The sequence below is a fragment of the Petaurus breviceps genome, unplaced genomic scaffold (genome assembly GCF_028583685.1).
Source record: "Petaurus breviceps papuanus isolate PSGF00001 unplaced genomic scaffold, PetGlider_PUasm1.0 90925, whole genome shotgun sequence".
NCBI classification, from domain to species: domain Eukaryota; kingdom Metazoa; phylum Chordata; class Mammalia; order Diprotodontia; family Petauridae; genus Petaurus; species Petaurus breviceps.
Window position 1 is genome coordinate 9980494 of NW_027187380.1, and position 15346 is coordinate 9995839.

General features: G+C 42.4%; 1 protein-coding gene across 8 annotated transcripts in view; it reads right to left on the reverse strand.

The window, feature by feature from the left end:
• Positions 1-8078: 8078 nt before the first annotated feature.
• The window catches only part of STRADA (STE20 related adaptor alpha), a 37895-nt gene continuing 30627 nt past the window's right edge, over positions 8079-15346 (reverse strand). For 7 of the 8 annotated variants that reach the window (XM_069076270.1, XM_069076268.1, XM_069076271.1 and 4 more), the window contains 8 exons: positions 15010-15131; positions 12701-12809; positions 12455-12578; positions 11425-11596; positions 10696-10800; positions 9896-10137; positions 9414-9456; positions 8079-9083 (listed from right to left, as the gene is read on the reverse strand). In XM_069076270.1, the coding sequence (XP_068932371.1) occupies positions 8931-9083; positions 9414-9456; positions 9896-10137; positions 10696-10800; positions 11425-11596; positions 12455-12578; positions 12701-12809; positions 15010-15131 (1070 nt within the window). In that variant the 3' untranslated portion in view covers positions 8079-8930. Of the gene's footprint in view, positions 9084-9413; positions 9457-9895; positions 10149-10695; positions 10801-11424; positions 11597-12454; positions 12579-12700; positions 12810-15009; positions 15132-15346 lie in introns of those variants that run through there. The other variant, XM_069076276.1, reaches the window with a different exon arrangement.

The window sequence follows — 15346 nt, forward strand, 5'->3', positions numbered from 1 at the left end:
CTCAAATTGGGTTAACAATCTTGCTTTAATCAAACATATTTACCTAGTTCAGGGAAAAAGGCAGCACCCCGATCTTCAGAGTATGCAGAGGTTACAAGCAGAACTTACAAGAAGACAGAGAAAAAAACAGATCAAACAGACAGGCCTCCAACTGTCCAACCATTACATCTATACCTAGTCAGTTACTAGAAAGGGAAGCATCAACAACTGGGTTTTCAAAGCTGGGGGGTTCTCAATGGCTGCCCAGAGTTTCATCTGGTCAAATTACACAACACTTCTCAAAGTGAGCCCCAAAACAAAGCCTCTCATCAGAGTTTATATAGCCTTCTTCAAGCTCAGAGAATGTAACAACCCTATTGACCCACTGCCCAATGACAAAGTATCTCCTGAAAAACAAGCCTACCGCTAAAGGCTCCAGGTGCACTAAAGCCTATCAAAGGGCCTAGGGGCAGGGAAGATCTTAAATTCAGATTCCCATTACACCTTCTCAAGACTTCCTGAGTCATTTCCTTATCACATCACCTTTCTATTAAAAAGTCTTCAATGGGGGCAGCCAAGGTAGCACAGTGAGTAAGAGCACTGGCCCCAGAGTTGGGATGACCTGGGATTGAATCGGGGCAATTTACTTAACCCCAATTGCTTTAAAAAAAAAAAAGTCTTCAATGGCTCTCTATTGGTCACCTAATAAAATATAAATTTTTTTTTGAGGGAGCAGGTAGGAGGGACTTTTTTAAAACAAAACATTTCACTTGCAATTTGAGAAAAATTCACTTTTTACCCAGAAAATCATAAGCCAAATCATAAAAGGATTTAGGGATCCTCATGTCAATAATATACAGTGTTTCCCTGATAATGAGACACTGTCTTATTTTTTTGGACAGAAAAACACCAGAGGGCTTATTTTCAGGGGAGGGCTTATTTTAGAGGAATCTTACACAGTAAGGGGAGGGCTTATTTTCGGGATAGGTCTTATTATCGGGTAGCAAGAGAAAAGAAACAGCATCTACCAATACAAATACATGTTGACAGTGCTTTCCCAAAGATTACACATAACACTCATGCTTACTTTTTATTTTTAATTACAACTATACAACAGACCATTTTAATTCTTGCATCTTTTCAATGGTTTCTGCTCTATATTTCCCCTTCTCCTTTCCAACTTGTCGGGATTTGGCTTTATGCTCAAGAATCTTTTTTTGCGATCTTTGTCCAGTTTTAGTCTGGTGATAACTACCTTACTAGGGTGAATTCCCACATGGAGTGTTGTGCCATTAGCTTTTTCACATTTCATACGCTCAATGTAGATAGTATTTCATTCTGTAAACCTGAACTACCTTGCCAATTTGCTGACCTTTGTAGTGTCTATGAACCACCTGGACCTCCTCGTCCTTCCAGATGGGCATCGAGTGCACGTTGTATTTCTGCCTCAGCTCCTTGGAGAGTGGAGACGACATGATCTTGTGCTAGATGTGCGAGGGTGCATTGAAGTGTCTCTTTCGGTTCTTGCTTTGGTCAGTGGTCGCGAATGGATTAAACTTCATTTTGGCAGGCAAGACCACCTGAAAAAAGACACATGCGCCCCATACCGGAAACCTCAAGGATAAATTCTTTTTTTTTTTTTAATGATTTTTAATTCTATTTTATTTAATTTTGTTTAATTCTATTTCTTTTTCCTTTTGGAGGGCAGTTGGGGTTAAGTGACTAGCCCAAGGTCACACGGCTAATAAGTGTTAAGTGTCTGAGGCCATATTTGAACTCAGGTCCTCCTGACTCCAGGGCCAGTGCTCTATTCACTGCACCACCCAGACGCCACAAGTATAAATTCTTTATTCTGGCATTTAAGAGCTACAGAATTCTGCTCCTGTGTTTTTCTAGTCTTATCGAACTGTTTCCATTCACATTTTACATCCCAGTGAAACTGGACCTCCCCCCATCTTTCATCCTGTTATGCATTCCTCTATATGTGGAACTGATTCTCTCCCAAGCTCCATCTTTTGAAGGCCTTTCCTTCTTTCAAGGCCTAACTTGGGTACCACCTCCATGAATCTTAACTTTACCCTGCAACTCCCACTGAACGGGATCCTTTCCTATGCACATTTCTCCTAGAGCTCAAGAAGGGCATCTCCTTTACTTTCATTTCAGTGTTCCTTGTATCCTAATTGTTTTCATGTCTTGATCTCTCTCCTTCCCTTACCTTTATATCATGGGATCATGGTTTTCGAGCTGCAAGGGACCTTCATAACCATCTAACACAACTACCTCCTTTTATACAGGGTGTCCCGAAAGTCTGGACACATGGGATATCTCATTAACTATGCATATTTTCAAGAAATGAAATGAAGGAAATTTTCAACATTTTATTTAATTAGCATAAATGAGAGTTCATAGGATGACATAGGAAACACACAGGAAATCTCATTAATTAATTAAATTAATCTCGTTAATATGGAAAGTACTCCCAAATAGCTAATGAAAGCTTTTATTCTATATGAAATTGTCAGGGCTAAAATTTATGCTAATTAAATAAAATGTTGTTGAAAATCTCATTCATGTCATTTTTTGCAATTATGCATAGTTAATGAGATTTCAGTCCAGACTTCAGGGACATCCTGTAGATGAGGAAAGTCTGGACTAGGGAGAAGAAATGATTTGTCCCAGATCATGCACTACTAAATGTGCAGAGCTGGAGATGGTAAGTTCCTTGACAGGAGGGTTTGTGTCATATTTATTTTTGTACTTCTAACTTTCCCCAAGATGAAAACCTGTTTTCTTTGCTACCTCTTCATGGTATCTCATTCCTATCCAGCTCAGGCCAATCTCTTCCCAAGTCCTATCCCCACTGTACAGGGTTTCTTAAACTTTTCACACTTGTGACTCACAGTTTAAGAATGACCCCTGCTCTATCTTTAACAAATTCTCCTTCTTCCTTCCTGTCTTCTTCTCCCATCTTCTTTTAGTGTACATGGACAGCTCAGGAAGACATTTTAACTCTTGCTTCCCCTACAGTAATGGCAGATCCTTCTCTCATGCTTCTCTGACATACTGACTCAGAGTCCTTGTCCTCTGCTGGCCCTTCCAGATGCCCTCCTCTGTTACCTTCCAGATAACCTCTCCTGTGAAGTTCATACCATTCATCTGTCTCACTTTGTTCAGACCCTATTGCTCCAGTCTCAAGTTGGCTGGCTCAGACTTCTTTTCCATCCCAATTCCTCCCCTTAATAACCTTGGGAACTTCAATATTCACCATTATATCTCTTAGAAAATACCAGGCTACACATTAGCTTCCATTTGTAGGACCTCTATACCCACTCTCAACCACTCCATGGATAGTAGACCTCAACATCATTCCAAAATGAGTCTACCTTTGTGATCTTGATCACAAAACCATATTTCAAGATCTCCCTCTGCCTCATTCCTATTTTGTTCATCTTCCTCACGACTTCTAGTTCCTCCAGGCTTCCCAGTTCTTCCAGTCCTGGCCATATTCTCTTCCCTATCTGGTTTTTTACCTCATGATTAAACAATTTAACAAAATACTTCATTCCTCCCTTAAATCCTTCCAGTGTTCACACTCTATCAATATTCAACAATGGGTTACCATACCCCTCCTCTGATTGACTCTAACACTGACTAGAGGAAAACATGACAGGTGTAGTTTAGGTCCATTACAAATCCATGTTTTCTATTGTATTTGATAAGCCTTTTATCCTCCTGACTATAATACTTCCTTCAGCAATTCTTTCAACCCCCCTCCACAAATCACTTCTCATCTGCTCTCTCAGCAGCTGACCCTCTTATTTACAAAGAAAATTAGGCTCTTGGGAGCTCCCTTAACTCCCCTATTCTAATCTCAAAACATCTTCATTCAGTTCTCTCCTTATTTGCAGTCTCAAGAGGATGAAGTAGATGTTCTCTTTGCCAAAAGAGTAGATGTTCTCATTAGGCAAGGCTAACATGAATGGATTGGCATTCATAATAACTCAGGCTTTTGATTTCATTCCTCTGGGGGCTTGCCCTACTGGTCATCCCCTCCCCTCCCAAAAAACCTCCCACTTGCAGTCTGGTCTTCTTCCCTACTGCCTATAAACAAACTCAGGTGTGCACTTCCTCCCCACTAAAGAAGCTCCACTTAATTTTGCCATTCCCTCAAATTATTACCCTAAATCTCTCATCCTTTTCATGGCCAACCCCCTAGAAAGAAGCATTTGAATGTGTTTCCTCCACTTCCTTCCCACCAACATTAACTTCTCAACTGTCATCTGGCTAAAAAGGTTACCACATACTTTCAAACTACTAAAACTTTTATTCCCTTTTTTATTTTTTCCCTTCCTTGGTAACCTTTCTTCACTGTTTGATGCTTCTGGATACTCTTTTCCCTTGGCTTTTGGAATACTGCTCTTCACTAAGCCTACTACATGTCTGACCACTCCTTGGTCTCCCTTGGTAGATAGTATACAGATCACCTACCTCCTGTCCCCCAAGACCCTTTTATTTTTTCCTTTTGGTGATTTCATCAGTTCTCACAGGCTGTTATTGGCTCCCAGATCCATAAATGAAGCCCAAATTTCTTTCCTAAATCCCAGTCCCATACTTGGTTTCCTCTTGTATTTTGATTCATTTCAAATTCAACAAGTCCACAAGTGCCTATGAGTACCCTTCCAGCTCTAAAACTATGAGTCTGTGGCCAACTAACCCTATTTCCCCATTCACATTTCTCTATTCCTACTGATGCCACCCTAATTCTTGTTGAATTGAATTCACATCCCAGAATTTGGGGCCAGGGAAGACCTTAAGTTAAATACCTTTACTTAAAAGGCTTGTCCAAGTTTATCTAGCTAGTTAGTGACAGTACTGAGACTAGAACTAAGGTCTCCTGATGTCTGGGTACAGTATTCTTACTTTGCTCTCTGTCCATTTTAATTATGCTTCCTTTCCCTGTTTAATCAGCTCTGATGTTTCCTGGTTCTTACACAATGACACCTGCAAAATTCTTTATCCATTTAATTATATATAAGGACATTTAAAATTAGCAAGATATGGGCTAATGGAAGTGCTCCATTGTAGTTTCATTTCATAGTTCAGAGTTACAGAAACCAGACAACCATCTTGGGTGGCAGTGCAAATATTGTCCCCTTTTGATGAAAATGAGTCTGACTTGCCTAAGGTCACACAGCAAATAAGCTTTACACTTGTGATCTGAAACGCTCCTTCTACCACACAAATAGGAGGCTGACCTCTTAAGCTGCAAATCTCTTATCATTTGGGGAAGGTGATATCCTTGGGAGTCAAAGGATCTTGCTTTGCTTGAATTGGGTAGCTCATGATACATAGGCTTAAACATAGCTTGTTCCCACACAATGCAACAAGAATAGAACTAGGAGCAGCTGTGGCTGTTTCCAGAATTATCAACACATAGATGCTAAGGACAAAAGTGAGAGGTCAGTGCAGTGTGGACTTTGGGACCCAGTAGTTGGGAGTACATGGGCTTTTGCCCCAGGGGCGAGAAGCCACTGAGGGCTGTGGGGCAGCAGCTCCTCTTGTCTAGGTGGGAGGATCTGCGGGGCAGCATCTCTTCACCCCCAACATACTTAACTGACTCCATGAATTCTACCATTAATCTCTGTCAAACATTCTCTTCTATACAAAGTGAGCAGTGAAGAGGCTGTTTTATGCTGGTTATTAGCTCTGTCAGAATGTCTTTTGGAGGCAGCATGCTCTGCTAGGACAGTGTGGAATGGAAGGTAAAGACAAGGCTGATTACAATGGTAGAAGACTGTGCTCCATTTGCTGACAATCCTAGAAACAAGTCTATTGTATATAGGTGCCTTATGAAAGCATAATGTGTCTCAGCACAGCAATATGGCCCAAACAACTGGTGGAATTCAATATAATGCCTAGGACAATGCTTTATATTTAAAAGGTGCTTAACATGGGTTGGTTCAACACAACTTAAGGTACCAGAGCTAAGAAAAAGATGGACATTGTGTGCTGAGAAAGGCAGAGGGGAAGAAAGGGAACTAGGGCTGAGATGAGGTTAATAAAAGGGAACTTGCCCCAAAAGGAGGAAGTGGACTGGGGGATGGGCCTCGGGCAGGGAGAAGAGTACTCAAGTGTGGCCAGGCATCATCCTGAGATATACCAAGGCAGAAAACAACTAGCTCCCTTCATTGCTGCCAGCTTCCCCTTCTCACTCCATAGATATTCCTCACATTCAGAATCTCAGGTCCTTACCTTCAAACTTTTGTGGATATATCCATGTTGCATTTGGATAAAAAAAAATACTGGAACAAGGGAAAATGTATGTGGGTAGTAGCTAGGGTCTTGACACAAAATCAAATATTTACTAACCACATAATGGAATGTGAAGTTATATGTATGTGGGGCATATGATTACAGAGAATTAAAGGTGACCATAGTTTCTTTCCTCCAAAAGAATCCATTTTAAAAGGTGACACCACCTCATGGAACAAAAATGAGATGGGAAGAGTCTATTTTCATGACTTTCAGCCTTCCCTTTTACCTTAACCATTGGTGTTATATGTTTCTTCTTTCAGGTGCCCAATGCTCTAATATTCCCTATGTAGGTCCTGCTGGCAGAACCAACTCTTGTAGTCAGGGTCTCTGATGACTCATAGAAATCTCTAAAATGGGCACGGTCTTAAGCTATGACACTTTAGGTAACTGATCAAATGGAGGTCAGAAGCAGAGCTAGTTCACCCCCGTGTAACTCATGTGAAGAGAAGGCAATATGCCAGCGTTGGCAGAAGTGTGGCCCAATGAAGAATGTGCATTACAGAGAAAGTAACAGAAATGCAAGGTCAGAAGCTTTTTCTTAGTCTTTTTTTTGTGAGGCAACTGGAATCAAGTGACTTGCCCAAGGTCACACAGTAAGTCACGTGTCTGAGATCAGATTTGAACTCAGATCCCCTTGACTCCAGGGCTAGTACTCTATCCATTGTGCCACCTAGCTGCCTCATGCTTTTTCTTGTCCTGAAGAACAAATGAACATAGTTTGCCTGTCTTGGCACAGGGGGAGGGGGAGACAGCAAGAAGGCAGTGAAGACAAGGGATGTTGCTCCAAATCTCCTCCTTAGAAAGGAAGCATGGTATAATGGGAAGAGCTTTCAGACTTGGAGGTAGGGGAGACCTAAGTTCAAAATTCTTACTCTAGGGTGGCCAGGTGGCTCAGCGAGTAAGAGCACTGGCTCCAGTGTTGGGATGACCTGGGGTTCAAATCCAGGCTCAGATACTTAGCACCACACCCAGAAACACCTGGCTGTGTAACCCTGAGCAAGTTACCTAACCCCGATTGCTTTAAAAAAAAAAATTCCTACTCTGCTGCAGAAGCAAGTTGTTTTAACTTTGAGTCATGATTCAAAATAGGGCAAATAAAATTAAAGTAGGGATAGTAAATGAGGATAATACCAGCAGTACTTTCTCATGAATGGTGTGAGGAAAGGGCCTAAATCATCTGTTGTTCTGTCATTTTTCAGTGTTCGACTCTTCATGACCCCATTTGGAATTCTCTTGGCAAAGATGCTGCAGTGCTTTGCTATTTCCTTCTCCAGCTCCTTTTACAGCTGAGGAAACTGAGGCAAACAGCATTCAGGCACTTTCCCAGGGTCACCCAGCTAGTGTCTGAGGCCAGGTGAGCTAGCCTTCCTGACTCCAGGCCACCTTGCTGTCCTGTTACATCGTAGCTAGAGAAATATAAACAACTGTCAATTCCTCATACAAATAGGAAATTATTCTATAGACGTAGTCTTTGGCACCTAAGTCTCCCCAGCCTGGGGGGTGGAAGTGGTGGATCCTAGAGGCTCAAAGTACAGCTTCCAAAATGGTTCAGTTAAAATTAATGGATGACAAGACTATAATTATTAGGCAAGGCTATATATATCCATAATTTCTTGGGGTTTATCAAAGAGGACAATGCCCTTCCACAACTTATTTCTGAATGTCACTCAGAAAATACTAGATTTGAAATTGTTTTAACCAATATGTCAAAGACTGTCATCAAAGAAAAGAAAGCATACTGTAATCCTTGAGTTGGTAGGAAAAAAAGGAAAGGATGCCACACCTCATGGATTCACTGAAAATTTTAATTTATGTTGGCAACAAAACTAACAAATCGCCGGAGAGGATGAGTCCTAGGTTAAACCCAGAAACCATGCATGGCCTTTGGGGAAAGCACCAAGGCAGGTGGCCAGTGGCTCTGAGAAGGCTTACTAATGGCAGGGAAAGGTTAGGAACCCAGGTGACCTGTAGGAAGACAACACAGGCTCTAAGGTTGAAGTGCCAGGACCCCGAGCCTTAGTAGGGGTTTGTGCCAGGCCTAGATGCCCCTGCTGTGGCAGGATGACGAAAGGGGATGGGTTATAAAATAAGGATTTAAAAAACAAACAAACCCTCTCTTCAGTTATAAGAGAGGGTTTGAGAGGGAGAGACTGGATTCCTCAATTCTTCCCTCTCCAGGGAAGGTGCTGTCTCAGGGGAAAGAAAGGTAGGGGAAGGGGTTGGAAAGGGAGAGAAAATAGATCCTTTGATTAGCCCTTTGCCGGGGCACCAAAAACCTAAGAATCAGGCTTCAGCCTTCAGGGTCCAAAACTTCTTTCCCCTACATCCTCTTTTTCCTTCCCTCTCAGACTCAGGCAGATGTGAACTAGCCTGAGACAGACTGTCAGATGCTTGGCTGCTTTTGACCCCTAGATACTGGCATCCACTTGTACCCTCTGGCCCTGGAGCAGGAAAGGGCAGGGTGCCCAGCCACAAATACCTCCCCTAACCAGAAAGCAGTCAGCTCTCTTATCAGAATGGTCTTTCCTTTCCACACAATCTGTATTCAGGAGGGCATGAAAGCCCCAACCCTTAGGAAAAGCCCCACACCCCCTCAAGTCTTCAGGGATCTGGGGAACAAACACAGCCCCAGGGTATCAGAATTCCCAGTCATCCATCTCCAGCTCATCCAGGCTTGATACTAGGCCAAAGATGCCACTGGGGTCCTGGGGTTGGCTGCCTTCAAAGTTAGTGATGGGGGTGACGGGGCGGAGCAATTCAGGCAGGGCTTCTGAGGCACGTCGCTTGATCTGGAGAAAGAAAAACATTTGGGTACTGTCTTCTGTTCCTGTATTTCCAAAATGCCTTAGAGCAGGAAGCCATATGAAAGAACAAAGGGGGCCCCCTTAAATCAAGAAATTCTTCAAGAAAATAGTAGTTCTTATGTGGGAGCTATGGAAAATGAAAACTGTTTTAAATTTAAAGGTTTAAATGCTTGTTGTTGAATTAATTAGGCAACTTCTCCTAGCCCTAAGGAAGATGGAAATAACACCTCAGGATGCTTCAGCTAAAAGGATAGTAGGTGATGTTAGAACTCTGGTCAAGAGAAAATAAGGAACTAAGGAAAGAGGCTACAGTACCTGCTTGAAAAAAGAATGGTTCAGTAAGGTGCTGGCACTTGGCCTATAGAGAGAAGAAAAAAGCTGGTTATCTTGGCTGTCCCAGATTCTGTACCACCCAGAACTTTATCCAGACACCTTCAGGAGTGGTCATCCTGAGAGTCTGGAGGAACATAAGATGCTGATACCACCCTGCCACTCATACCTCTCCCCCATACCTCAAGCACAATACAAATCACTAGCCTTCTCAGGTGCACAGTAGCAAGAAGAGATGGCAACTAAAGCTTTCATATTATTGCTTTTTAGCATGCCCACTGTACTCTCAATCCCCATTGACTCCTGATCTTTTTTTTTTTTAGGAATAAAGCACTTTAATGGAGAAGGTATAAAATTCCAACTCAACACAACTTCCAAACTAGGAGTTGAAATCTAAGGTCTCCTATTCTTTAAAGAGCACTCCCCCCAAACTCCCTACACCTAGCTTCCTGCTAAACAGGCACTACCTGAGGTCAGGACTTCGTTGTAGACACTGCTCCACAAAATGGTGGAAGTGCGGTGAGAAAGTGCGGTGGTAAGGGTGTGGAGGGGAGTCCCCATTGGAGTTCCGGGTCGTGCTGGCAGCAAGGCTCTCATTCAGGCCAGAGTTGGCACCTGAACGTGAGGTATTCATGGTTAGCTCCTCAGCAGGGATGGTGGTGGTATCAAGCAGGCAGGGTACTGTCCCATTTAGCTTTTCCAGAAGCATCTGTGAAAGGCCTGTTTGATTAGTTAATTGACAGTGATTAATTGACATGATTTCTGCCCCACCAACATTAAAAATAGGACTCTTCAGCAGCTCCTGGGAATTGAGTTTAAGGATCTTTTCCCCCATAAAAATGCCTTAACGCACAAATAGGAACCCCTAGGAGTTGGGGATGGGGAAGGTTTCTTTAGAGCAATGCTGCCCACTGGGGCTAGGTAAATGGGTTACCTCAAGGAACAGCTGGAAAGATGGATTATATCTTCTGTATTCCACAGCAAGAAAGAGCTAGACCTTTATCCCATATATAAAGGATAAAGAACCTCTAGCAACAGACCTCTCCCCCCATAGTTGGAACAGCAACAATTTCACTTCTACCCATCAGAGAATTTATTCCTCCCCAGCTCCCAAAGTTCTCTAGGCAAAAGTTCAATTCAGTTCAAAAAGGTCCTGTTAACAGTTTCTTGTAGTACTCCTTCTTGAGCCAATTCTGAGGCAGGGGAAGTGGAGAAAGCAAGGTCTGGGAAAGGTCAGGGATGGAGTAGCCAGGCAATTTAGGCTTACCTGGGTAGCCGGCATGTCCTTAAAGGGGACGTGGCCATTGGCCAGCTCACAGGCTGTGATTCCCACACTGTAGATGTCAGATTTGGCATCATAACCCTGAAGATTCTAAGTCAGGAGAGAACAGCCACAGGTCACTCCATCTGGAGCCTTGGTCTCTGCTCTTAGGGATGGGGATAAAGACCAGGGAAAGGAAAAGAACGCTAATCTCAAAACCAGCACCAGCTACTGAAGCACTGCTTGCCCACATTATTGGAGAGAGGGTTAACTGTTGATGAGCTGCTGCTTTATTTTAAAAGGAACAGATGGCTGATGGCTAATTGTAGAAAGAAGTACTGGGTTTCTAAACTCCTGCTTAGGGGATGGGGATCCAAATAGCAACAAACAATTCCCATCTCATGAGAATTACCAAATGCTAACTCTTCCCCTAAGGCAGACAATGCATTTCTGCTAGCCTCATTGAGCAGACCTTTGTGACCACAGGACAATGGAGACAAAGGCTAGTAAGGAAAGAAGTCAGTATGTCTAACTTTGGGACTACCAGAAAAGAAAAGCTTAAGTCTCCCTGTAACATGTGGAAAATAGCCAATTAGTTATTGAGATTTCTCTCTAGCATGAAGGTTAGTCCGCCCAAGGATGTTCTTTTCTTTTACCCAATCCCATCCAGTCTGAAAGCTTTATAGGCTCCCTTAAGAATCTAAAGGTGGAATCCCCAGGGCCCAGTGTCCATACCTGCTGCAGAACCTCAGGACTGAGCCAAGGCAGAACCTTGATGCTGTACTTGGGGAAGTCATGGACAACTCGCTGCCGCTGACCGTGACTGATCATGCTAAGGCTGCTGCGAAGGCCTGACAGGTAGACCTTGCCATCGGCTGAGATCAGGATGTGGCTGGCTTTAACACTCCTACAGGAGGTGTCACGTGGTCACATGGACAGTGGAATTCCAAGGACACTTTCCTTACAAACCCATTAGCATGGATGTTTGTGCGAGTTAGCTCCCTCCCACCAGCAAGAAGGAAGGCAGGCAGCCCTGCACATGAAGCCTCAGACAGCACCAGCCTCAGCACACACAAAAATCTTAGGATCCATTTACCAAGAAGTATGACAGATTGTAGGGAGCCCAACCAAATGATCACCATAAATAATGCACAGAACTAAAAAGGAAAAGTCTATTTCTTTTGTCAGCTTGAAGTCACAATCCCTCAAACAAGGTTATCATTTCTTTACAGATGGGAAAACTAGCCTATATAAAGGGACAGTGATTTGCCTCATTATTCCTGACTTTTATACAATTGTTGGATGACACAAAGCTGAGAGGCCTGCATATTCAATACAATAGCTAAGTAACTGACTGTGACCTTGGGCTGCATTCAGAAAGGCAGAATGGCCTTTACATGGCCAGAATGAAGGCTTTTACTTCCACTGTACCCATCTGGTCATACCACCTGTCATGTAAGGACAGGCTGAAGGAACTAGACCTGGAAAAGAAAAGACTTAGGAGAACATGGCAGCTGTCACTATGTGTAAAAAGGTCATCCTGTGGAAGAAGGATGTTACCAAAAGGCAAATGTAGGCTTGGGATAAAGGACTTCCTAAACTATCAAGTCATGGGTAAGGTTGGGAGCTAAGCATTCAGCAGTTTTGATTTCTAGTTCCACTGACTCTAGTTTCCAGCTAATCCCAAGACCTTATAGCTTTTATCCGAGGAATAGAGACATCTTTATGAAAGTAGAAAACTCCCCAGGCCTAGCCCTCTCTGTACCTGTGTACATAGCCCATATGATGGATGTAGTCTAGAGCCTTGAGCACCCCTTGCAAGATGTATGCAATTGCCAACTCATTCATGCCATCCATGAACTGTGTACAGATGAGATCCTTTGCAGAACCTGAAGAAAGAAATATATATAGATGGGCAACAGGTAAATGAGTGAATAGTGATTTACAAACAAACAATTCTTAAGGATTACTAGCAACTATAATCCCATATAAGAGATTTTTTCCCACTGACCATATGCCATGAAGGAAGTGACAACCCATAGCTCATTGTCAGCAATGAAGGTGGCTCTATATGGCACAATGTTGGGGTGGTTGAAAAGCTTAGAGACATGAAGTTCTCCCTGAAAAGAATGGTAAGAGTTAGAATCAGGGCCAAGAAAAACCAATAAAGTAGTTCTCAACATAAGAGAAAGTCTGATTGGGCATTAGCTCTAAAAGGAGCTTGGAGAGTTCCCCTCAAAACAAGAGGGAATCCATGCTCCACTGCTACAAATGACCTTGTTTTAGTCCTAGGTACACAGACAGATAAAAGTATCAGGTGATTCAAAAGTCTACCCAGTTAGTGACCCAGTTAGTAAAATGGAGGGGCCTGAGCAAACTATCCCCTAGTCTACTAATAAAAAGGAAATTGTTTTAACAGAGGAAAAGAGGCTCTGCAAGTTAACCATCTTTTTAGTTTGGAAGCTTAAAAGTCTGGAGCAGCCTCATGGATCATTCTATCCAAGGTTCAATGCAGCCATGATGGCAAGCTCTAATTTGTAGCTGCAAACAGTGGGGCAAAGAAATCTGCTTAGGGCGGGGGCTCTTAATCTGGGTTTCACCAACCCCCCAAAAGGTCTGTTGATAGATTTCAGAAGTTCCATGAACCTGGATGAGAAAAAAAACTAAACCACTATTTTCACTAACTTTTGGTTTCTTTTGTTATATGCACTTTATTTTTTGCATTTAAAAGCATAATTCTGAGGAGTCCATGGCACAATAACTGTTGAGAGTCACTGCACTAAAGTAATAAAAAACATGTACTTTCTTTTTAAAATAGATTAAGCAGGTGGAGGTATGGTAGGGAAAAATTAAAAAAGGAAAAACAGGACATTAGAAAAAAATTCCTCAGTAAACTTTCTCAAACTGTGAGGTCCCATCTGTGTAAGTCTTACCACTGTGAGATTCAAAATCCGACTGAACTAAGTGCTAAAAAAGACTCTAGGGATCAGACTGTCATGGTCTATGGAACAAGGGCTAGCAGAAACCAGAGTCTGTACCTGCTGTGCTAGAGAAAAACCACCAGTCATCTAGAACAAATGGAGTTTAGCTCCAAAGAAACATACTGGCTTGGGCTTCTGCTTCCTCTTCCATGCTAAGACACACCAATGGGTGATGAGTTAGTAATCTAGGGAGCTGCCAAATGCCCCCTCTGGTGGATGCCAATTTAGATAGAATACAGGAAAGGGATGAATTGAACTTTAAAAATAAAAATAAGTTTATTTAAGGCAGATTATTTTCCCACTACTATCCACGACAATGGGTGGGGGGGAGGGGGTGTCAAACTCAAATAGAAACAGGAGTCATTAAGCCATACATAAATATCCCTACAGAATGCATAGTGACTTAGTTTTTAAATGAAATATTATCTATATTTTATTTTTTTTCTTATTTTGTTAAATATGTTCCAATTACATTTTAATCTGATTTGGGCCTACTCCATAGTGTTGTGGACTGCATTTTTGAAGTCTCTGCATCACAACAAAGCAACTGACCAGAAGGAGAGTTCATTCAGCTGGTTTCATGCTAATTTGCTACATACTACTTTTCCTATTAGGGTCTTTCTTTATCAGGTTAATGAGAAGGTAAACACTTGCGTAAATCATTTGGCTAACTTATTATGAATAGGAAAGAACACATCTACCACCAACATAAAATAGACTAATATATTTGGGACAAAAGGAACTCCTACCACTTCAGGCTTTCCCTCTTCTTCAGACCCAGAAGAGAGCAGAAGTCATAGGACATGCCTAGGGAGTCCTGACTGCACAAAGTCAACAGTAGTTGGGAAGCTTTCCCAGGGCACAAAATGTCCCAGATTGACCAGTGATGGTTACTATAGCCGCCCAACAGTCTGGTGCTTTTCCAATCTGCCTTAACTTCCTGTCACCCCTTCTCAGAGGACTATTTTCTGGAGGTTTACTGGGACTAAGAATATGTTCTCAAAGTATTCTAGTCTTAAGGAACGTTAAGGGACAAGTCCCATGTCCTTAAGCGGGGTTCTATGACATCATCTCTCCCTCTTAGAATATCTGAGATTTGGCTTTAGAATCACCTTCTGTGTGAAGCCTCTCTCCTGATCTCCAAAGCTGCTGGTCTTCCTATCCCCCCCCGTGTCCATATTATCCATTTGGGGGTATGTAGTTGTATTTCTACATTTTCTCCGATAGAAAGTAAGTTACTCGAGAGCAAGAACTGTTTCACTGTTGTCTTTCTATCCCTAGCTTTTAGTAAAGTGCCTGACACATAGTAGGTATATCTAATAAATGCCTGCTTGATTACCTGTAGGAATGTCACCATCTCATTGGTACAGGCCTCTAGGTTAATCCTCCGTATTGTGACATGCTCTCCTGTCGGTTTGTATCTGGCTAAGTTCACTGTCATCAACTCCTCAAACCCTTTGCCTACAGGAAAAGCAGAAATCCAGTGAACAGAGTAAAGAGTAACAAAAGTTTCCATCATTTTTATAGAAAGACAAAGGCATCTAAGATGTTAAACAATATGCTCCATGGAAGGGCATAGGACAAGATAGAAACTTCATTTTCCTAAAGGTCTCATGAGACATACAAAATAGCTCAAAGGGGGAGGCCACGGGAATACTTGGATATATTGGTATATA